General features: G+C 50.8%; 1 protein-coding gene across 1 annotated transcript in view; it reads left to right on the plus strand.

Moving 5' to 3' along the window:
* Positions 1–226: 226 nt before the first annotated feature.
* LOC137775878 (uncharacterized) overlaps positions 227–23,056 on the plus strand; it is a 63,651-nt gene continuing 40,821 nt past the window's right edge. Inside the window, exons 1-5 of the mRNA XM_068561992.1 lie at positions 227–353; positions 778–847; positions 948–1,014; positions 1,220–1,371; positions 6,428–6,591. Of these exons, the coding sequence (XP_068418093.1) occupies positions 227–353; positions 778–847; positions 948–1,014; positions 1,220–1,371; positions 6,428–6,591 (580 nt within the window). The remainder of the gene's footprint in view (positions 354–777; positions 848–947; positions 1,015–1,219; positions 1,372–6,427; positions 6,592–23,056) is intronic.

The following is a 23,056-nucleotide window of genomic DNA, read 5'->3' on the forward strand; positions in this document are numbered from 1 at the left end:
CTCGGACAGTCCGCCGGCCGGACGTGAACTTGACTCCGGCGGGACCGCGGGGCACTCCGGGATGACCTGGTAAGCGGCGCCCGCTCTCCCGCCCTAGCCCTCGGCGCCCCCCGCGGCCGGCGGGGTCCGGGGCCGGGGGCCGGGCCCGAGCTCGGGCCGGGAGGGGGCGCCCCGGGGGGCGAGCGCGGGGGGCGCCGCCGCCGCCGCCGCCGTGACCGTGGCCGCCATGGAGCGCACGGCTCAGCCCGCGGCCCTCCGCCCAGCGAAGCCGCCCGCCCCGGCCTCCTCCCGAACAAAGACTCGGGAAGTTCGGAAGGGAATCTTTCGCGACATTTTCGTCCCCGGGCCGCTGGGTCTGGGCGGCGGCCATCCGGGCTCTTAAAGGGGAAAGAAGCTCGCTCTGGTTTTCTCTCCCCTTCGGCCTTGCGCGGCCCCCACCCGCTTTGGCTGGAGGGAAGAAGGAGGGGGCACCGGTGCCACTCCGGCTTTCAGGTGTTAAAGCCCCAGGCCCAGGCCTGCCAGGGGCTGCACGCGGATCAGGGCCTGTGGGGTGAGCGACCCCCACAGCTCAGGGGAGGCAGCCCTGGCCCACCTGCGCAGTTGCCCCCCCCCCGCCGCTGCAGTGCGACCGGGTCCCGGGGGGCTCCAGGCGGCTACAGCTCCTGATCCTCCCCCCCCTGCCTGAGCGGCTTCCCTGTGGCCATCCGGGGGGGCCTTCCCCAGGGGGACCTTCCCCAGGGGCACCCCTAGCCACCACCTCCTCTCTGCTCTGCCCAGGGCACTGTGCCAAGGCAGCCTCGGTGCCACGCTGCTATGGCAGCTTCAGGGACACAGCATGGCAGCTGTGGTCAGGGCCTGGGGAGGAGGGGGCGCCTGGGCCCTTTGGGGCCTTGTCCCTGGGGAGCAGGGCTGGGGACACTGGCGCCTCCACTTGCCTCTGCCCACAGGCCCGGGACCCCATCCGGCCAGTTCCTCTGCACCCTCCTCCTCCCTTTGCCTGAGACAAGGCCGCCTGTGAGTGGCCTGATCCCTGGGGGGTGCCTACGGGGTAGGCGGTGGCAGGGCCTCGGAGGCCCCCTTGAGTTTGACTGCCCCCCCTAGTCCGTCCCAGCCCTGGTCCCCCCAGACACAGCAGGGAGTGCTTGGCTGGGCCTGCTCTCAGTCACGGACAGGTTCCCAATCTTCCAGAGGCCATCGCTAACCTCGCCTCCATCCCTAGGGCACCTGGACCCCAAAGTCCCCCTCAGCGAAAGGCTACAGGGGGGCCATGGATGGAGAAGGCCTGGGCCAGCCGGAGGCTGGACAGGTCACTGCCCTCTGTACCCTGGATGCTCCAGCAGGGGCCTTGAACAGACAGCCTACAGGGGTCAGGTGGGGTGCAGGGGAGAGCTTTGGGGACTGGGGGAACAGAGAGCCCAGGCCTGCCCTAAGGGGAGGACTCATGTCGGCTCCCTCCTGTTGCTGCCAAGAGGGGAAAGGCCTAGGGTTCCAGAGCTTCTGGCTCTTCAGGAGAAGGAAATCCAGATGTGTGCATAGAATGCCCAGAATTTGAAAACCCTGAATGCAGGACAGAGGAAACACATCCTTGGGTTGAACCCAGCCTGTTGCCCCCCGGGTTGCAACCCCTGGGTCCATGTGAGCTGTTTTTTATTTTTTATTTTTTTTTAAATTTTGCGTGGCATGCAGGATCTTGGTTCCCCGACCAGGGATCAAACCTGCACCCCTGCAGTGGAAGCGCGGAGTCTTAACCATTGGACCACCAGGGAAGTCCAACATGAGCTGTTTAATGTTAAAAGAGAGGCAGGTTTCCTAGTGACCCCCGCCCCAGCCCAAGCTCTGACAAGGAAGCCCTATAGATCTGGGGCGCAGAAAGGGAGGGGAGTTTGCACCTCGTTTACCCCTCATCATGACGGAATCACGGGGAGGTGTTGGCCTCCACATACTGAGTCCTTCAGGCAGCTGAAGCTGGCTTGCCTCTGTAAGCCCTGATCTGCTTAACTGAGCTGATTTGAAGTTAAAATCTCCCTAAAACAAGGTACCCGACTTGCCCTGGCCCCACATCCTCTGGGGAACCTCTCCGTCCACTCAGGCTGTGCCTGAGGTGCTCTGTGAGTAACGGAGGAGGAGCAGGATGCAGAAAGTGAACTTGAACTTTCTTCACATCCCAGGCAGTAGAGCCGCCGCTAGTTTGGAAAGCTTGGGCTTATTGTTGCACTGAAGGGTTGGCTCTTCTGTGAGCCAGGTGTGCACTCAAAACCCTTGCCTTGTGCTACCTGGGTGGTCCTGGGCCAGTAACCTCAACTCTCTGAACCTCAACTTCCTCACTCATCAAACGGGCTTAATAAGAGTTCTGATTCAGTGGAGTCTTGGGGGAGAATTGTGATACCCGTGTGGACACTCAGCGTGGCACTCGCATGCAGAGGCACTCAGGAAATCTAGCTGCTGCTATTTGACTGTAGTCGAGGGGTCCGTGGCTTCTCTAACACAGCACCTGCTTCTGGGGCAGCTCTTGACTTTCTCAAATCTCATGTCAACTCTCAACTGCTTGCCTCTCCCCACGTCTTGTGTTTCTTTTCTTATCCCAAAAGAAACCATCACCGAGCCCCTCCCCTGCGTTTATAGGCCTATGCTGAGCACAGGGGGTCGAGAGGTGAGTCTGACGTTGACCCTGCCTTGAGAAGCTGCCGGATGCCCTGTGCAATTATAACACCAGGATGAGGCTCTCTGAGCTAACTTTCCATCCAGAGAAGGTGTTTCCTGCAGTGCTCCTGCTGCCGGCCGTGCAGTCTCTGTTGAATGCCCCCTGGGACGAGCAGCTTACCACGTCTCTAGCAGTGTTTCTGCAGAAGCTGTAGGAGGAAGCCTCCTAGGTGTCCCTGAGCCTTCACTGGTAGGACCAGATGTGGGACGGGACTGCAACGGTGGTTCTGGGTCTGAGGCATCTGGTTTTCCCGGGGAAAATACACAGCTGGTAAGAAGGTCCTAAAAACTTGGTGAGGTGCTGATTTCAGTCTCCAGGGAAAGCACTGCAAGTGATGGATGCATGTGTTTACAAAACAGAGCCCCGTTTCCCATTTCTGCCGGCAATCACAGTCCGTGTAGCAAGGAGAAGCAGGGGAGAAGGGGTCACGGAGTGGGAAATAAGACGAACTGACTGCGAAAAGCTGGCTGCTGCACTCAGGAAACCGGAGAGTAAGGTCCAGGATCCAGAGGCCCAGGGCTCCTTGCTGGGAATGGCTACGTCAACGCAGAGCCCAGTGCAAAATTAAAATGGGGGGTGGGGGCTTCTTCAAAAAGTACTAAGAGTTTCAGGATGGTGACAGCAGAGCATTAAAGCAAGTGTGAATGCAGGGCTTGAATGCAGGACTTTGCTGAGTGTGGAGCCCTGTGTGGCGGAGAGGCTACAGACCGCCCCCCACCCCAGCCCCGCCCCGGCTGGCCCTGCTCGCTGCACGTGTTCCTGCCGCATGCCGAGGTCTGGGGAGGACCCGCGGGCAGCTCCCTGGAAGGAGCATGACTCTTCTCCTGCATTGATTTTTTTTTTTTTTTTTCCATCACTGATGTTACATGCTAATTTTAGAACATTTTGAATCCTCATAAAAGAAGAAAGTTTTCAATCACCTGTGAAACCACCCTCAGAAATAACTAGTGGGAACACTTTACCTAGCTTCTATAAAAACATAATTTTAAGTAAAATTAGCATCTTAGCATCTGATTATATGTATCATTTTATCTTCTTCTTGTTTCACTAAATAGTTTATCACAACTCGTGCCCTAAGTCAGAAGATACTATTCTGCAAGTTGGTTTTTAATGACTGTTTGATATTCCATTGAGGAAGCTCCTGAACTAACCCCTTATTATTGGACGCTTAGGTTATTCCCAATTATTTCCGGTTTTCCCTGTTGTGAACAACATTTTGGGGAACGTCTGTGTGCACATTCCTGCTTATTTCTTAAGGGATTGAGGGCTGTTAGGAGAGACCTTTAGGTTCCAGAAGGCTTTGGAGGTTGTCTGAAATTCCACCTCGGCCAGGGGCGCAGCCCCCAGCCCCCTGCACGGTGACGGTACTGAGGCGATAGCCTGCCTGGCACCTCTTGACTTTTAGAGAAAAACCCATCCCTCCCCAGAGCTGACTTGACCGGGCAGTTTTGAGCACACACAGCACCGGCTGCCACGTCCGCAGCCACCCCGGGCGGGGCTGTAATCAGCCCCCTTTACAGATGAGGACGCTGGGCCCAAAGACCAGAGGCGGTGGCCCAAGGACCTTCCGCCTGTCCTATTGTGAGAAGGACACATTAATGATTACGAAACAGGAAGTGGGCCTTCGTCCTACTAAACTGCTGATAGGATCTCGGGGTCCAGGCTGCCTTGACCACTGAGTCTGTCAGGCCGGGGGTGGAATGAGATAAGCTTTATCGTGATGCCTACTCATGGGCAATGCTCTGTAAGTGGTGGCGAGGGGGAGGGGGAGGGGGAGGAGGAGGAGGAGGACGGAGGGCTGGGTCAAGAGGTGAGGTTAGAGCCCCTTGGGCGAGGAGGGCTCTGTAGGGCATCTGGCCGCCTGACCAAAGGCTCCTGAGGGCAGGGATGAGGTCTGCTGACCCCAGCCCGGCACTGCCCACCGCAGAGGAGCACCATGTGTGGAGTGAATCTGTCGGCGGCGGGCCACATTCCCAGGGTCTCCTTCACAGGCATCTGGGCGAGCCGGGGGTGGGGTAGGGTGGGTTGTCAGTTTCCTATTGCTGCCATAACAAAGTTCACTGATCCAATGGCTCAAACAATCAAGGTTATGGAGGTTGGAAATCTGAAATATCTCACAGGGCTAAAATCTAGGTGTGGGTAGGGCTGGTTTCTTCTGGAGGCTCCCGGGGAGAATCAGTTCCTGGTCTTTTCCAGCTTCTAGAGGCGCCCACATTCCTTGGCTCATGGCCCCTTCCTTCATCTTCAGAGAGAGTGGCGTGTCTCTTTCTCTGATCATAGCTGGGAAGGAGTCATGTGACTAGATTGGCCCCACCTGGATAATCCAGCTGCTCTCCCAGCTCCAAGCCCTAAACGTCATCCGCTTGCACAGTGGATTCAAACTGTTGTGGATTTGTTCCTGGGCTGAGGAACTCCCTGCCAGAGGCCCCACTGGCTCCAGCCTTTGCCCACCTCAAGGGCAGAGGTTCTGGAAACTCAGGCAGGTTCTATGCTCAACCGGGAGCTGCTCTTCCTCCCCTCAACTCCGTGGGGCAGGTGCAGTGGGCACTGCTATCATCCCCATTTTACAGGCGGGCAAACTGAGGCCCAGAGACGCCAGATAACTCTCCCAGGGCCATACAGCTGGCAAGGGGCAGGGCTGAACCTTGGTGATGGCTGGACCCTAAATCCAGGGCTCCGTGGGGCTCACCACCTGCTTCCAGGAATGTGGTCCTTCCCAGCTCTCACTTAGCCACAGCTCTTGATTCTTTCCAGAAGGGTGGCAAGCCTTCCTGCCCCATTCCCAGAACAGGCCGCTGCTCTAGGGGACGGAAGGGCCATGGGGCGGGCCATGGGGCAGCCCTTGGCAGGGGGCTTGTGTGAGTGCGGAGGGATCTGGGAGCCTCGCCTGGGGCAGGGCCTCAGTGCAGCTTGCATGTCGTGGGGTAAAGGTGTCAATGGCCAAGGACGAGTCATCCCAGCCAGAATGGCAGCAGCTCTTCCCAGGCCAGCACCCCACCAGAGGCTTTGGGGTGTCTTTCCCCAGCACCGGCACAAAGCCCAGCCACTCTGAATGAGAAAGTGAGGTAGAGGACCTTCCTGGGGCAGCCTTTGAAGCTGGCGTGGCACTCGAGGCACGAAGGGGCCGAGGGTGTGCCCCCCAGGGCCGGGGACTCTGCAGAGGGCGCAGGCCACGTCCCCTCCCAGCCGCCTCTGCTCCCGGGCCTGGGCCTGGCAGGGCAGGAGTTAAGCCGCCGCGGGCACCCTGGCACCTTGCGCTGCCCAGAACGTCCGGCTCCCCACCCCCACCATTTTTCTTCCTTTTTTGCCTTTTTCCTTCTTAATTAATCATAGGCTGCTGCCCAATTTAAATATGGAAATGCCCAGGCCAGGCAATGCAATTATTCCCGAGGCCCGACGGGCCATGCGGGCCCTCGGCTGCAGGGAGCACGGTGGCATCGCCCCCTTTCTGGTGTGTGTGAAATTATGTGCACAAAAGGCGTCTCCGTATCCGAGTGTGTGAACTAAATAAATAAATAAGGGCTTTTGTTTGTTTGCCGGCTCCTGCACATGACTGTTTTGACTAAACCGCCCGTGTTGTCTGTGCCTTTATGGGACTCAGGAGACAGGAGGCGGGGGAGGCCCCGCAGGCCGGCTGGGGGCTGGGGGGCGGCCGCCGGGCATCTGGGCCTCACCCTCCCCTGGCATCACCGCATCCCGCACCCCTCCCCACACACACCCTCGCAGGAAAGTTCCCCAGCCCGGGCCGGGCTCCCAGGCAGCTTGGCACCGTGCCAGGCTCGCCGCCGAGCGCGGGCAGCCGGGTGGGGCGAGCGGCGGCGGCGCCGAGGACGTGGCCGGGCACCCCGGGCGCCAGCAGGACCCGAGGCCCAGAGGCCGGGGCCCAGAAGGTGAGGGTACACCGGGTGGGCGCAGGGTGGCCGATCGGCGGGCAGCGGGCGGTGCGGCCTGCCCGGAGCAGGCCTGGGGCAGGCGGAAGGGCGGCGGGCGGAGGAGGACGCGGCCACAAAGCAGCGCAGTGCCAGGCATCGCTGCCGCCTGCCCGGCCGGCCTCCCTCCCGCCCTCCCGGCCCAGCTCCGCGGGGAGGCCGCGCGTGCACGGGGCCGGCCGGTTGCTGCAGACCGAGCTGTGGCCGCTCTGGCCGGAGGAAGGCCCAGCGAGGCGGGGCCCGGGGCTGTCAAGGAGAAAAACATCCCAAGGCCTGCAAATTGCTGCTCTCAGCTTTTTTTTTTTTTTTTTTTTTTTTTCTCCTCCTGCTTGGGAGAAAAAAAAAAAAAAAAAAGCAGCGCTTCCTCTGGAGGCGGATGCAAAAAGGATGCAGAATTTTAACCATCTCCTGCACCGTCCTTCCCCAGCAGGGTGGCCCAGGCCCTGCACGGTGGCACCACGGGAGGGGGAATGGCGAGAGCTTCAGATGCCTCTTTCTGGGAGATGCTGGAAAGCCAGCCAGGCCTCCTCACCCCCGGTCCAGAAGCTGGGCCCAACACAGGGGTGTGAGGACTGGAGGGCATGGGTGCCCAGGGCCAGCACAGAGCTGGCACGTGGTGGGCGCTGGGCACCCTAACAGTCTCCTCTTGTGTCACCATCAAACATGCTTGGTGGGCTCATCTCTTGGCGGTGAACGTGGCAGCTGGGGCATGCGGTTGGGGACCCCAGCACTGAGCTGGGTGGGAGGTGGGGGGCGGGAATGGTTCTCGCAGACTTGGGGCCTTCCGTCATGCTGGGATCCTGGGCCTTTCTCATGATCGATTTTTTTAAAAAACAATAATGTGGAAAGTTTTCTGGTGTCTGGTGGGGACTTCGCAAGCCATTCATCCAGGGCAGGACTTCAGGAATGAATTCTAGAGTGAGGAGGGTGATCTGGTCACTGGAGGAACGGCAGGCAAGTCCCAGATGCAGAAGGGGAGGCCCATGCACCTGTCCGGGTGAGGATGCTGTTCAGGGAGTGGTCGTGGGGCTCGGAGGGATGGTCCAGGGAAGTACAGTGCCCAGGGCCCAGGAATATGTTTTAATTCTAACGTCTTTTAAAATCAGAAGAAAAAAACATGGCTATAATAATAATGAATATATAATAAAGAATTCAGCATGGACTATATTCATCTTTATACCAATGCAGTCATAAAATATGATTTTTAATATTTATGGAGGAAGGAGCCATGAATACAAAAGTGCTTGGGTCCAGAAAAGTCACGATGGGGCCCTGGGCGGGTCCGGTCTGTCCCGGGGCAAAGGGTCAAATGTCCGGCTCCAGGGGGGCCTTTGGGGGCCGTCTGGGCGCCCTGTGAGTCTGGCTTCTCCGAACGCCAGCCAGGACGGGTTGACATGGCTTGCAGTGAAGAGTCAGGGCCTTGGAGCACGCGTGTGCATGTTCCTGTGCACACTTAACGTGTTTTACAAACGATTCCCAGACACCTGAGTGTGCAAGACCCAGTCCTCGAGGCAAATGAACACAGGGCTGGTCAGGCGTGGCAGTGAGGGCCTGGTATTCCTGGCCGTCGGGTGAGGGGTTGTCACTGGGTGGGGAGATACGGTGGCATCTTCCATTGTCTGCCTGGGAGAAAGCAGGCTGCGTGCAAGGCCTGTTCCCAGGCCCCAGTACCCACAGCCTGGCACAGCTGTGTCCGGCAGAAACATCGCATCAGCCGCAAACGCGGCCACATCTGTAATTTAACATGTTCCAGCAGCCACATTTTTTAAAAAGTAAAAATAGGTGAAATTCACTTTAATAATACAATTTCTTTTATCTTTTTATTTCTTTTATACATCCAAAATAGTATATGTCAATGTGTCATTAATACGAAATTATTGAGATATTTTACCTTTTTTTTTCCTTTTGTACTAAGTCTTTGAAATCCAGAGTGTATTTTGCACATACATCTCAGTTCGGAGGGACTCTCTGAATTTCAGAGGCTCAGTGGCCGCACGTAGGGAAGGACCACTGCATTGGGCAGGGCAGCTTTGGCGGTCCCTAGGGCTCCCCTCCCCCAGAGTTGGGAAGCCTGGTTTTTCTGCTTCTTTTTTGCTGATGGCCCTTCTTGGCCAGGGGAAAGGATGCTTCCACTGGCTAGTCAAGCCCCCAGCAGCCCTGAGTGGTGAAAGAATGGGTGTTGAGACTGCAAGTTTCCAGGACGAGGAGGGTTCCTCGGCCGCGCTCCCAGACGCCAGGGGACGGTACAAAGGGCTGGCTTCAGGGTACAATAGTGGGGCGGTTAGTCACAGTGCCGGGCAGCGGGCAGGCAGACAGAGCTCCCTGTGTCTGCGCCTGTTCGGGCTGGGCCCTGCAGCCCCATTTCCCCTGCCCCTGGCCTTTTGTTTGCACCCCTCCCCACTCCCTGCTTAACCCCCTGCTGCCCGCTGCCTACCTGGCCACCTGGCTGGGGCATCCTTACCAGGCTCTGGTTTCCATCAGCCACCTGGCCAGAGGCAAGCTTCCTTTAGAAGCCGGGCTCAGGCCTGCCTGATTTCACTGGCATCTCTGGGGACAGGGACGTCGGAACAGCTCCGACGCCGTCACCGTGGCCAGGCAGCATTTGTGCAGCTCTAGGACTAGTTCCGTGTGGCTTAAAGATCCCATCAGCATTTGAGAGTATTCGCCATTCAAGGGCTATGCATTTCTGGAAACAATGAAAAGCCAAAACTGTGAAAAATTAAGGAGTGGCCCTGAAGCTGGTGCCGGCTCTGCATGTTTTAAAGTGAACAGACTGATATAAATATTTTAATCCTGCGCATAGATAGATGGATAAGATAAAATAAATTAGTCATGTCCCAGCCCTGTCTGGGGATTGAAAGCAGACTTCTGTCAGCATTTGCTATTTAGCAGTTACAATTAAAATCTCCCCTTGTAGGTTGCAATCCTAGCATCTCAGAGATGGAATTAGCTGTCTGTTGTGATTTGACAGTTAAATTATTAACACGTGGAGAAGGTAACTGCCCCCCAAAAGGTATAAAACAGTGAACAGTCTCCCCCTCTCTCTTTAATTTAAAAATTATCTGTGCAGAGATTCTGCATTTTGGCTTTTCTTTGCTAAATTAAAGTGGCATGTGTTTTTATTTTAGAAGGCAGAGATGGTTTGCTGTGCCCTGGGTGAGGAGGGGAAGTAAACTAAAGGGTCTTGTGAAAATCTGCCCATCTACTTACAGCTTAAAAAGACAAGAGCCAGACATTTTTTCCTTGGAGGAAATAAATGTCTCTAATTTATTCACCTTACCTGTTGATTACCTTTTATAATTATTTATTTTATAATTTAATCCTTATCTAAAATTGCGGATGTCTTTGGAATATAAAAAGCCTGGGTCTGTTTGGTCCCTGAGATGTTCGTGCCTCTCTGTTAAAAATCACTGAACGCTGCATCTGGGCCCAGTCGGCTCTCGGGCCAGAGCACAGTCTGTGTGCATCCCGCTTCTGCCTTCAGAAAATAAGTGATGAAAGACTTATGATCAGCTCGTATCATTTCGTTCTGATTTATTTTAAACCAGTTAAGATGATTTTAGCACAAAGAGTAGTGTATCTTACATTCTGAGAGCCACTGGGTTTTCAAGCTGGAGTACAATTTTTTTCTTTCAAAATCCAAATTTAGAAATTGCCTTTTAGAGTAGAAAACGGCATGCTGGTTCGCCTTTTAACTCACTTTAAAAGAAAGACACTGAAGATCAAATGTATTTGATTCGTAGACTTGTTCCCATCCGTTGTTATCCAGGAGCTGGAAATGGCTCACTTTTACAAAGTAAGGTAGGAAGAGGCGTGTTCGTTCCCAAGCAAGCATAAAGAGTCCTTCTGGGTTAGACTGTAGCCCCAGAGGGGCCACAGACATGTTTTTCCTTCCCAGGAGGAGGGTGGCATTCAGCTGTAGTGTCATCGTGTGAAAAAAAGGCAGCCCCTGCCTGTCTGAGGCACCGTCACGCCTCAGCCAGGCCACTTTGCTGTAGCACACCTCTCAACAGATAAACGGACCCTGTGCAAATACCACTGTTCTCAAGCAAAGCCAGCACCATCTTCACTAATTGCAATTCCGCCCTGGCCATCGGCACTACCTCCAGTAATGGGGGAAAAAATTGGAAAAACGGGAAACACACTAGATCCCTGGGGAAAATGTCTCCCCTGCAGAAAGGTTCTGGGACGGACAGAGGTCTGGAAGCTGCCGCAGGGACAGGGCAGACTCAAAGCCTCCGTTCAGATATTGTGACTCTTAACTTGGCTCCTCCACTCCTGAGTTTCCCAGATTTAAGAGGAGAAAAAAAGTGTCCTTCCCAGCTCACTGTCAAGGGTTGTTGCAGGAATATCACCACAGTCACCAATATTTGCATAGCAAAGCTGCCCGGTTTCATTTTCTATTTGAAAGTGTTTCTCCAAAGGGTAAAGTGCTAGAGACACGTGAACAACCGAACTTTCCTGGCCATAATATGTGGTTATTATTGTTTAGGTTTAACTCATAAGTAGTAGTAATCGTTTATCTTACTCTTAAAATGAATTCTCTTTGACTTATAATAAATATGGTTGAATCATGAATATGATTCCTTTCTGATTTTGAAAGCAATATATGCTCATTGTAGGAAATTTGGATGATGCAGAAAAATGCATGTAAGGGAAAAATTGTTCGGCATCATTCCCACTCAAGGGAATGTGTGCTGGCCACACGTCCACAAATTTCCTTCGAGGCTTTCTTCTCTGCCTCGTAGCATCTACTTTCGGATGACTCCGTGGCACTTTTTGGCACTTTATCGCTGGGGCCACCTGTCCTCTTTGTGCTTCTTTTCTGCAGTGGCAGCGCCTCCCCTCTGGCCCCCAGGCTGCCTCCTTCGAGCAGGCCCAGCACGGCGGGCCCTGGCGTTTGGGGAGAACGTCTCGGGCTCCATGGTCCCTGGCCTCCTTCCCCTGCCTTCTGGGAGCCATGTCAGGGGAAGGCCAGACAAACCGCCAGCGCGGCCCCAGGGCAGAGCCCAGGCTGACTCAGGGCATCTGGGATGAGGGACAAGCGGCAGAAAACACAGCCTCTCACGGTGCCCAAGCCATGGAGATGGTGAAGAGCATGGCTAGGCCTTCTCCGTGCAGGACGGGGCCGGGAGGTGGGAGGACAGCAGGGACCCTGCAGCAGGAGAGAGGTGGTGAAAAGCAGGCCTAAGGTTTGAATTCTCGGCACAGAAAGCCCCTTGGGCCAAAGCACTCCTTAGATGAGCAAAGTTTCGTCAGAGCTGTCGAGATGTTTCCAAGGTGTTCAGCTCTCTGGTCCTGACTTAAACCCACCAAGCCGCTGAGGGTTAGTGCCAAGTGACTTGGTAGGCAGAAAGAGGCCAGCACTTTCGTGCAAGGGCACAATTCCCAAATGCTGTGTGTTGCAATCAGGCATGTTCCTCGGCTGGTCCCACAAATCCATCAGGCAAAAGTTCCACATTTACCAGGCCTCTGGAGGGGGAAACAAACTGATTTCCATATTAGTTTCTGGAGTAACTGTGATCTGAAGTGAATTCTAGACTTTCTAAGTTCGTTTCTGCCACCATAAATGGAGTCTATAGGCTCTGCCTTAACCCCCTTAGATAATGCAGTGGCTTCTGCACCAGATTAACGATTGATCATGAGAGATTTATTAACAACCCACATTGCAGACAGACTTCACAGGCAAGGTCATTGGTCGTAGTGTTAGCTACAGTACAGAAATATTAGCAAGAACAGAAATTTGTAATAATAACAGGGAATGCTGGGCTGAATTATCACGCGACAATATAATGGAATATTATGTCACTGTTAAAATGCTGTTGACAGAGTTTGTAACAGCATGGGGACGTATGGGATACAATATTTCACAAACCATAAATATGTATGTAAATTACATAATTGTATGCATATGTTCACTGTTGGGAAGGAAATGCAATCGAATATTTTTTTCTGGGTAATGGCATATAGGTGAATTTTCCTTTTTCTGTGTATTTTAGACTTGAATTATTTATACTTTATACTTACTACTTAAATTATCTCGCTCTTAAATATCTATCTTCATATTTTACTTTTAAATTACTTATGCTTTAGATTATGCTGTGCTTCTCTAAACATATGGTATTTTATAAGCAAGAAAAAATCATTTTTAAAGTCTTGTGAGTAGAAATATAGACAAATGGCATATTTCCCTTTAATAGTTGTGGATAGATGGCATGTAGCAGAAATATTCGTTAGGCCAACAAATATGTATAGTCAGTAAATACTATTCGTTCTCTTATAAAAGATTTGTACATTGATAGCTTATTAATCAAACACTACATGGGTTCCCTAGCCAAACATATATACTTGCACAACTAGGGCATAAAAATGTCATCTAGGATTTTGTTTGAACTTAAGGAGAAGTATTTTTGTTCCCTAAACAATAGCATCAAGAAGGGGAGAAACAGGCATTCTTGTTCTTCTTGGATATTTGGTCCAATGACCCCCCACAACTCTCCCCACCATGGTTAGACTCTGCTTGAGTTTGAGTTTGTGCTTTCTGCTTCTACTGCTTGGTTTTTAAGGGCAATTGAAAAGATCCTGCAAGTTCATATCTGGAGAACATAGATCTTGCATTCAGCCTGCCGGATGATACACTGTGGTCTTTGGGTGGAAATCTTAGTGGCTTATTTATACTCTCATGTGCCTTCTTTTAAAAGAAAGAAAGAAAACATAATTTTTTTTCCAGCTTATACTTCCCAGGATTTCTATATCTCAAAGTATTATTTTAGAAATATATCTTATTCTGCAGTCTTAAGTCACCTGCTGATTCACAGCCGGGAGGTGCATCTCTTGGGACAAGACAAGAGGCAGGAATTTTCTTTTTTAACCGTAATGCTACAGGATTTTGTGACCTGGAAAATCATGTCCATGTTTCCATCTCAAATATCAGCCTTCAAGCAAGTGCCATTTGCGTTCCTGTAAAATGAATCCCCAGGACCAGCAGTGTTGGAAAGGGTAGAATCTTTAAAATGCGGGGATTGGGGAAATACCTCTCTCCGGGGTTGGTTTAAAAGGCCCCGTGGGGGTCTCCCAGAGTGACCCCCGCTCGGGACGCCACGTGGCGCAGGTGAGCCGGGACGCGGGGACCCCCTCCGCCCGCCGCCCGCGCGCGCGCGCGGCTGACCCGCAGCCTCAGTTTCCCCCGCTGGCTCCGCGGGCGGGGGCGGCCGGGCCGGCGGGGACCCGGGGGAAGGGTCCGCACGCGGCTGGCCGGGCCGGCGGGGAGGCGCCCGGCTGGGAGGTCCCGCGGCCTCCGGGGCGCGACCCTCTAATCCGCTTTAGTCACTATATTGTGCGCTTTGCTTGGGCAAAGTAAACAGGGCGGGCCCACCAAGCGGCGGCCGCCGGCCCGCGACTCCCTGACCCCGGGGTCGCGCCCTTTGTTCGCCCTCAATGGGGCCGCTCCGTCGCCCGCCCGCGGCTAATTGGGGCGCGTGCCGCCGCCGCCGCGGACCCCGGCCCCGCCTCGGACCCGGAGTCTGACAGGGACTCCCACCGCGGACCCTACGACCCCAGCGCGGATCCGGACCCCGGCTCGGACTCGGACCCCGGACCGGGACCCTTGCTTGGACCCCGATCCCTGCCTGGCTGCAGACCCGGCCCCGGCCCCCGAATCAAGCTCAGACTCCAGGACCCCCGGCCACGTGGACCCAGCCACAGGCTCCGCTCCCCACCCAATGCGGACCCCAGGCTCCAGACCTGATGCCACCCGGCCCGGCCCTGGCCCTGCCTCGGCCTCGCCCCCGCTGGGAGCCGGGGGGCTGCCTGGAGGAGGCGCGCGAGGCCTCCCGGCCTCCAGAGCCGGTGCGGACCCAGTCGAGTCCCCTGCCCCGCCCGGACCCGCCTGGACCAGACTAGCCTCGGCCCCGCCGCCCGGCCCGGTCGCGGATGCGCTGGTCCGAGGACGGACCCCAGGCGGCCACCGCGGCCGCGTGGGCGCCTGTCACCCGGGGAAAGGGGTGGGGGGCCGCGACGACACTGCTGCCCGCGTCCCAGGCCGGGAGCCCGGCTGGAGGCGCCTCTCTGCAGGGCCCTTAGGGACCGCGAGCCGCCGGCGGAGGTGCAGAGGGGAGGTCCGCTGTGCCTTGATTTCCTTTCTCTGCTCCTCGTTTCTGTGGGAATCCTGCAGATCGGAAAGCAAAGGTGCTGCACGAAAGCACAATCCAGAGTCCCCTGAGAGGGAAAGCAGGAACCTTCAAACCCTTCTGCACTGGGATTTCGCCTCCGACCCCTCCCAGCCCTTCTTTTTCCTCCAAATCACTACCTTTCCAGAGTCTGGGGGCAGTTCTAGGTGAGACCCGTCAGGCCCGACGTGATGAAGGCAGTTGACACTAAACTCAGCCTTGATCATCATCCTCTGCGTTCTTTGTTTTTTCCTCAAATGCTGGACAAGGTTGTAATTTTTATCCCAAGCAGCTTTTGAGACTTAGCTCCTTGTAACTTGTTTTTTTCTTAAGGTTTTTGTCTGTTTTTTTGTTTTGTTTTGTTTTGTTTTGTTTGTTTTTTAAAGCACCGTGCTCTTATAATTAGGTGCAAAAAGGAAGCAAGAGGAAGGAGTCTTGAAAGACTTTGCCTTTGAAAATGAATAGGGTGGCTTCAAGTTCTTGGCCAAGCCAGGCAGGACCTCTGGCCCGCGCCTCGTTTATTTCATGGTTTTTGTTCACCTGGCTTTGCCAGGAAGACTTTTAAAAATGTTAAGTTTGTTTCTGAGCTTGTTGTTTGTGGGGCGGTGGAATATTCTGATGTGGAATTTGGCTCTTCCGGAAGGCGGTGTTCTGGAGTGTAGGGTCGTGCCTTGCTGCCCTGAGGATGAGCTGGGGTGCGTACCGTGAGCCGGGGGTGGGGAGGCAGGTGCTTTGGGAATTTCTCGGTGTGGTGCAGATCTCTGCTGGAAAGGGAAACCCTCGGGAGATGGGCCCTGCTAGCATCACCTTCGCTACAACCATTTCCTAGATAACCTGGTTCCCTCTTTCTTTATCCCTTTCTCATTGTCGTGTCCCCTCCCCCCACGGCTGCAGCATCACCTGTCCTTTCTCGTTTCTGAGGATCAATAGCTATCTGATCGGACTGCATTTGCCCCTGCAGAATGCTGATGTCCAGGTCCAGGACCTTGGCCACCCCTCCAGGAGAGAACTGCTACCGGGAGCCTCTCCCCAGGGGGCCGGTCATTAGGGATCCTTGCTGACTCGAGACTTTGAGGTTTTCCCAGATCTTCCTTGTCACCTGTTTGGCCTTTTATATTGAGACCACGGGCAGGGGCCTGGCAGGTTCGCAGAGGGCTGAAAGTCGGGGAAGACTCAGGTGGGGCCTCGGAGCTTCCCTGGCTGCTTGGCTGGGGAGCCCCTTGTTGCAGGGTGTTGGGACCCCAACAGAAAGGGTGGTGGACAGAGGGCATTGTGACCCCTTGGCTCTGGCGAGGCGGCTTTGTTGCGAGACTCTGGCAGGCCCAGCGCGGGGAGCTCAAGTCTGTGATTTTACACCGGAGGTTGATTCGTCCAGCCCATGTTTGAGGGGGTGATCAGGGTGCACCTGGCAGGGAAGGGTGGACGCCTCAGATGACCAGAGCTGGCTGCGGGAGTAGGGGATCGCCAAAGCTGGCCGGCTCAAGGCAGTTCTGGGGCCCAGATTTCAATGGAGTGCTGTTTTTCTTGGGAACTGTTCTTACCTTTAAATAAGCCTATGTGTGCATGAGTGCAAAGGGGTGGGTGGTGATGTTTTCCGTAAAAAAAAAAAAAAAAAAAAAAAAGCAAAAAGCAAAAACAATAAAGTGGTGTGTGTGTGTGTGTGCAGGGGTTCGGGGATCCCAGGCCTCTGCAATATTGTGCCCAAGTCACTGTTGCAGCCACTTGGGCCTCAGTTTCTCTGGTCTTTAAGGAGGTCTGACAGTTCTTGTTCTGTCTTCCACTCGGGTTGTGAGGATCACATGAGACAGGGCTCAGAACACGCCGCGTAAGTGACAAAACGCTTGTTCTCCACCCACACGAGATGCCATCCTTGTTCCCTTAGGGAAAACCTTCACTGTGAGTCGTTGCTTTCTGAAAATGTTCAGTGGTACCTGGCACTGACTAAATGCTTGGGGAGCTTCCGTTGACTTGAATTGTATCGAAACCTCCTGCAGTGGTACAAGCAGGGTGCGGGCTGAGCATGGTGAGAATTTGGACAAGATACGGGGCATCCTCATGCCCTCAAGCCCTTGATCGTGATAGCAAGATGGCTCCCAGTTTGGGGGATTGGATTTGATGCTTTGGAGACCCTCCTCCTCCTGGCATGTACACCCAGAGCCTGGAATGTGTATCCCAGGGTCCAAGGCTCTGTCTGCCGCCTTGCCCAGCCTGGCTTGGGTAGGGATCTGCGGGGCCCAAACCCCAGCCCGGTCCACAAAATTTGACCTCCTCTCCTGAGGGATCAGGCTTACCCTGCTTCCAGAGCTGCAGGGTCGAAAGCAACCCCCTCCCCAGCCCCTGGGCCCTAGCCTCACTCCCCAAAGCTGGCCTTGCCACTTTGGTCCTAACGACGCCGAATGAGGTCAGCTTGGTTTGCCATTCACAAAACACAATTTTTTTTTTTTTTTTTTTTTTATTGCAGGGAAAGTTTTTCTATGTCTGAGGTAGGTCCTTGTTATCTACAGCAGGTTATGTTTTCACTGACTTTTGGTGTTTGCACATGTGTCATGAAAAAGGGAGTGACCCCAAAAGAATACAGGTAGGGCCTGCCCTTCTTCTGGGCTCGGGGCTCACCACCAGGACCTCAAGTCGGCCCCAAACCATAAGGGCAGCAAAACTTGTGTTTCTATACAAACACATACATGCAGACACACAAACATACATGGGAGTGCACGCACACACACGCGCACACACACACACACAAACACACACACACACACAAATCCCAGGATATTATCCTCATGTTGCCAGCATTTTAATGTTCTGATATTCAAGTTTGAGGCACCAACAGGCTGTCTTGAAAGGCTCATTCAGCCTGTCTGCCTTGGAGCTATTTTATTTATAAGTCTTCTTGTCACGTCAAAGAACTCTGTGTTTCTTGTAGGCTGTGTTCGGGTGGTTGAGTGTTTTGGTTTTTGGCTACAGCTGGTTAATTTTTCCGAATCTGTAGATCCAGGTGTGAGTTGAGAAGTTTTTTCCCAAGCACAAGAAGTTTCCCAGTGAGCCTTGGGGTCCTCCTCGAAATTTCCGGCGTTGTGTGTGTGAGAGAGACTGCCAATATCAGAGAAGTTGTGAGTGAGGGAAGAAGGAGGTGGTGGTGCCTGCATCCCCTGTCTTCTCTCAGACACCGAGGCTGGGAAGGACTTTGGAAGCAGGATCTTGTAGCCTGTTTAGAATACAGAGCTGAAAAACTGGTCAATGGCTAAGATATTAGCAAAAGCACAAATCCTTGATGAGAGTTAAAAATCCCTGCTTCTGAGCATCGTTGAAAGCCAAGCACAGGAGTGAAAATGCCTGTCCACGTCTCTCATTATTTTCAAATACATCTAAAAAATATGTGTTCAAAAAAAAAAATGTGTTCATCATGTAAAAATTATATAGACTCATTTTCAAGATTAATGTCGCCTATTGTCTGATTGTTTACATGATCACTTTCTTTTGGTTAAAAAAAAAAAATGAACTTCAAGTTCCTTTAAAATTAGGAATTACACCAAAAGTTGCTCTATAAATAGCAAGAAACAAAACAGAACAAAAGCATTGGCTTTCCTTTTTAGCATTTTTTTTTTTTTTTGCAGCCCTTAAAAATTATCTTGTCTTGTGGTGATAAATTTAGGTGAGACATTTTTTCACTTTCTGTAGAAAGGGCGTATGTGAAAAGATCCAACTTTAACCTTGTCTTTCTGTTAACCGGCTCTAAAAGCTATGATATTTACACGTAGTCGGGAAAATGAAAGTGTCATCATGCATAAAGCAAAGTACTTACTTGTGTTGTGTGAAATCATGTTAGATTTTTAAAAAATAAAATGGGAGTATTTCAGTAAACAAGACCAGTGTGGTCAAATTTCAAACAATTTGTAATTGACACTCCCACCCCCCCAAAAGTCCCTCATTCTATATGGGTTCATTTTGCAGGCAGTTTAGGTTTTGTTGCAATCATTTTAAAGTCATCTGTGAAATCTTGGTTTTTTAAAAAAGTTCCTGCTGTCCCTTGCAATTTAGCACTGAACCATATGAGTTCTAAATCAGGGTTTATTTCCTTTCTGTTTTTTCTTTATTCTAGAGGGCTTATAATTTACCTAGCTGACTGAAGGGCTAAGAAATGATACTAAAATTCCCATTTCATCTGTGGAGAAGAAAAAATTTCAACTGACTTACATTAGCATTTTGGCATTATTTACATTTTTAAAAAATAAACATTTAACAGTTTTTAAAGTTTAAAATTGTTTTAAATTCTTAATAGCTAAATTCTGCTTAGATATAATTCAAAAAGAATAATGACTATTTCAGGCCCCTATAAAGGATTGATAAGATACAAAAAAATTCTTCACAGAAAACCAAGGCTTTTCAACTATGAAAAGAAGGCATTCCTTGAAAATTGAGGGAGTGAAACTCTTCAGATTTTCTGATGTCTTTTAATACTTGTGGAAATTGGTACCTCCTTCTACCAGAAGCTGTTAAAGTCCAAATTCTAATATATCTTTAATTGCTAAAAAAAAATTGCTATGAGCCATACAATAGATTCTTCAGAAAAGTGTTAATTTCCCAATTTATGATGATTCCATTTTAGAAATTGCAGAATTGAGCAACCTAAATAAATAAATTCAGCACCCACATCTTTTTGAAAGGTAGTATTGATTTTTTAAAAAAATTTAGTTTGTCCTGTGCTTTTTCTCATTCCTTATATGAAGCCAAGAATCTAGCTTTGGCATTTGATATATGCATATATAACCAGGGATATTGGCCGTTCATCTTTAATTCATATTTTCTGATTCGTGTTGTTACTAGTTTGGAATGAAAAATATTCATTGTAATTCCTCATCTGTAAGGGAAAATTTTTCATACTAACATGTATGTAAAACATACAGTATAGTCACATATTTATATACATGATCAAACACATTAATTTCGACTTCTGGTTGTTTAAAGCTCCCCTTTTAATTGAAAAATATAAATTAACTCCTTAAAGAATGCTCTCAGGGTTGATAGACTTTTTTTGATACATATGCACAGGTAACATCATGGAAAGTGAACGTGTGGACTTCCAAAATGTGTTAAATATGATAAAACAGCTGCTCACAGAAGGTTTCTAAACAAGACAGGTGATTGCATGGGTGTGGAGCTCCACCCGGCACGCCACTGATCACCGTCAGCTCCGGGCACACTAAGTCTGTTCTTTGTGCGTATATATATTTTATATATATATATATACACACAATATATATATTTACATTTTTTTTTAAAGAAAGAAGATATAGAAATGCTCTCCCAGCATGCTTTTTTTTTTTTTTTTTTTGCAGGGGGAGGCTTGGCTAGTAATGCAGTATCCTGCCCTGTGCTCTGTTCCTCACATATGCTTGTCCCATGGCCAGAGTTTCATTTCTGTTGCTAGTTAACTCAAAAACTGAGTAAACTAAAGCAAAAGATTTTGAAAAACGCTTCATTATGTGTGGAAGGAAAGAATCCTTTCTGCGGATGCTTGCTCACTCTTCCTTAACCAGCCTGAGACCCTATAAACAGTTTAACTGCTCTGAAGGCTTCTGTCCGCTCTCCTCAACTCTCTCCATAAGAAAAAAAAATGCTTACCCAAGGTAAATTGATACTAATTAATAGGTTTTTGGGTAAATAATTGAGAGTAAAAATGAAGGCTTCATAAAGTAGGAGTACAAGTTATTACGAAACAGAGGTATCAAAATGGAATCCCAAACCTACAAACTACTTGGAGACAAAGGCAAAAAGAAGAAAAAAAAAAATCATAAGCCTGTTCTGCCTTTCCACACGGTACCCAGAGCTCCTTAGAGGCTGCTCAAAAGGGCACATTGTCTGGGATGACTGAAGAAGTGGCATCTCACCCACGAGCCGCCACAAACTGGCCATCTCCGGTTTACCGGGCTAGTTTTAAAAGCATCAAAGTCTTGGGTGGGCAAGTCGAATGTCCAAAACCCCAGTGAAAGTGTAAGTTTTCACTCGCACTCATCCTGCTTGCTTTAATTCGATTAAATGCATCTGTTTACTAAGTCCTTTTAATGTCTTGGATACCGAAAATTTTAAACTATTAAAACGTCGCTAGGTTAAGAAAAGGGAAACTACACTCAAGTGCCCCATCCTTGTGAGGCTGGGCTTCGGCCGAAGGCTGAGCCGGGGCATAGCAGGAAGTGGCCGGCCGCATTCCCATTAGGCAAATCTTGGGAGAAATCAGGAAAAAATAACTGTATAAGGCTGATACTATAAACATCCTGGTATAGCGAGAGCCTTCCTAGGACTTATTTTTCAAATATCTGACCGCGGGCATGGTGCGGCCCACAGGCAGAGACCAAGTTCTTCCTCTAGGAAAGCTGTCCATCAGCATATTCTTCAACAAAGTCAGTTCTCAGGCTTCCGTTTTGCTAATGTGAGCACGCTTTTTAATATTATTTACTTTGAATAATATAATGTGATAGCGAGTTGAAAGAGACTTTAAAAACCTGAAACCTGAAAAATACCCAATAGAATTACCTGAGTGCTATTATTTTCCTTGCATAAAGCAGAATTTGATTTCTGAATTTGCAACCAAATTATATGTAAATCCTTGCCAAGTAGAGAGAGGATAAAAAAGAGTGTGTGTTCTTGAATATTATTCTGACTCACCCAATTTCTTGTTTTACCAAATAAAAACTGGGAGGAGGAAAAAGGCATTAAATTAACTTATTACTGTGTGTGAAAGCCAGAAAAAAAAAAAATCAGCTAATAAAAAGGTTAGCAAGCCGCTATGATTATACAATGATTTCAGGTGAAAATTACAAAGCTAATATCCTGGCATTTAGTCACTGCCTTCAGTAATGATACAGTTGTCAAATTTGTATTTGTGCCAATGGAACAAAAGTTGTAAGTGGCATAATGGAAGATAATCTCTTTTTCTTTGTGGCTTTTTTAATTCAATGTTTTAATCCACCCATTTAATCACACAACATATATCACATTAGTTATAATATTTATAGTGTTTAGGAAAGTAATTATATAGTGTGGTTGTTGGGTGTATTGGTTGTAGTATTTGTGTGTTTGTGTGTGAACATATCTCAAAGGTATGAAGCATTTCTAGAGTTTGCACTTGGGAATGGTTTTACATGAGAATAGTAACCAGATATTTATTTTCAAAATCCCCGTTTGGTTGTTACCAGGCTTGCTCATTATTTTGGAAAAACAAGATTTGGTATCAAAGGGGCCTGGTACTTATAGTGTTTAGATCTCTGCCTTCTGCCCTGTCTGCGAAGCATTTCTGTTGTTTTAGAGTCCCCAGCGTTGCTAAACCACAAAATGTCTTTAATATGTTTTTTATAAAGTAGTTGAACCATACAGTAAAGATGGGGAAAGGGGGAATTTATAATGGCAGTTAGTGGTTGGGTTCTTCCTTGGCGTGGCCGGAGCAGGAGGGGGTGATAGCAGGATCTGGGTGGCTTTGGGGGACTGCCCTGCACATAATCATCTCGTGGGAATGTGTCCTCTTACTCCACACGTCCTAGTCAGGGCTGGGAACTGTAATAGCGAAGAAAATTATAAAGGACAAGAGAGATTGGTTTTCTCTGCCGTACTGCTAGAACGTGGGTACGGCATTCCTGAGTCTCAGGCTGTCCTTTTCGGAGTCCTTTCCCGAGGAAGGAGGAGCACAGAATTCCTGGGCTTCCCAAGCTGGACCCCATAGTCCTGGAAGCTGGGAGGGCCACCCTGGACCTTCCTCAGGGAAAGAGTGAAACCCACCCCCTTGAGAAATCACCCCTGCTTGGGCTCTCTCGCCTTGGTGTCAGCAGCCGTGGAAAGTGAAAGTTGGTCAGGATTTCGGTGAAAAGATTAACCAGAAAACCTTTCTGCTCCACTTTCTAAAAGTGAATTTTCTCATGGGGGCGGTGGTGGGGGGGGAGCTATCCCTAGAAAGAAGAGGCCACAGTAAGAGTCTAACACACAGGAAAGTAATTTTGGAAGATTTCTTAATGGATCCTGTTTTTTCCCCCTCCCCAAATCGTATGTCATACGGTGGTGGCAGTGATGTGTGTGTGTGTCTAGCACAATTTAAGGCCAAGGTCATGGGGGTCTAGAGAGCCTCCAGGGTGGGTCAGTGGGCAACAGAGGCCCTGGCCGAGCTGCTCCAGCTGCCCCAGCCCAGCCTCGCCCCATGGCCAGTGCCCCTGCCTGGGCCATCCAATCCAAGGTGGAATGAAGTTTCCTGGGAAGCAGGGCACACGAGGAAC

Source organism: Eschrichtius robustus, chromosome 13 (genome assembly GCF_028021215.1).
Source record: "Eschrichtius robustus isolate mEscRob2 chromosome 13, mEscRob2.pri, whole genome shotgun sequence".
Lineage (NCBI taxonomy): Eukaryota > Metazoa > Chordata > Mammalia > Artiodactyla > Eschrichtiidae > Eschrichtius > Eschrichtius robustus.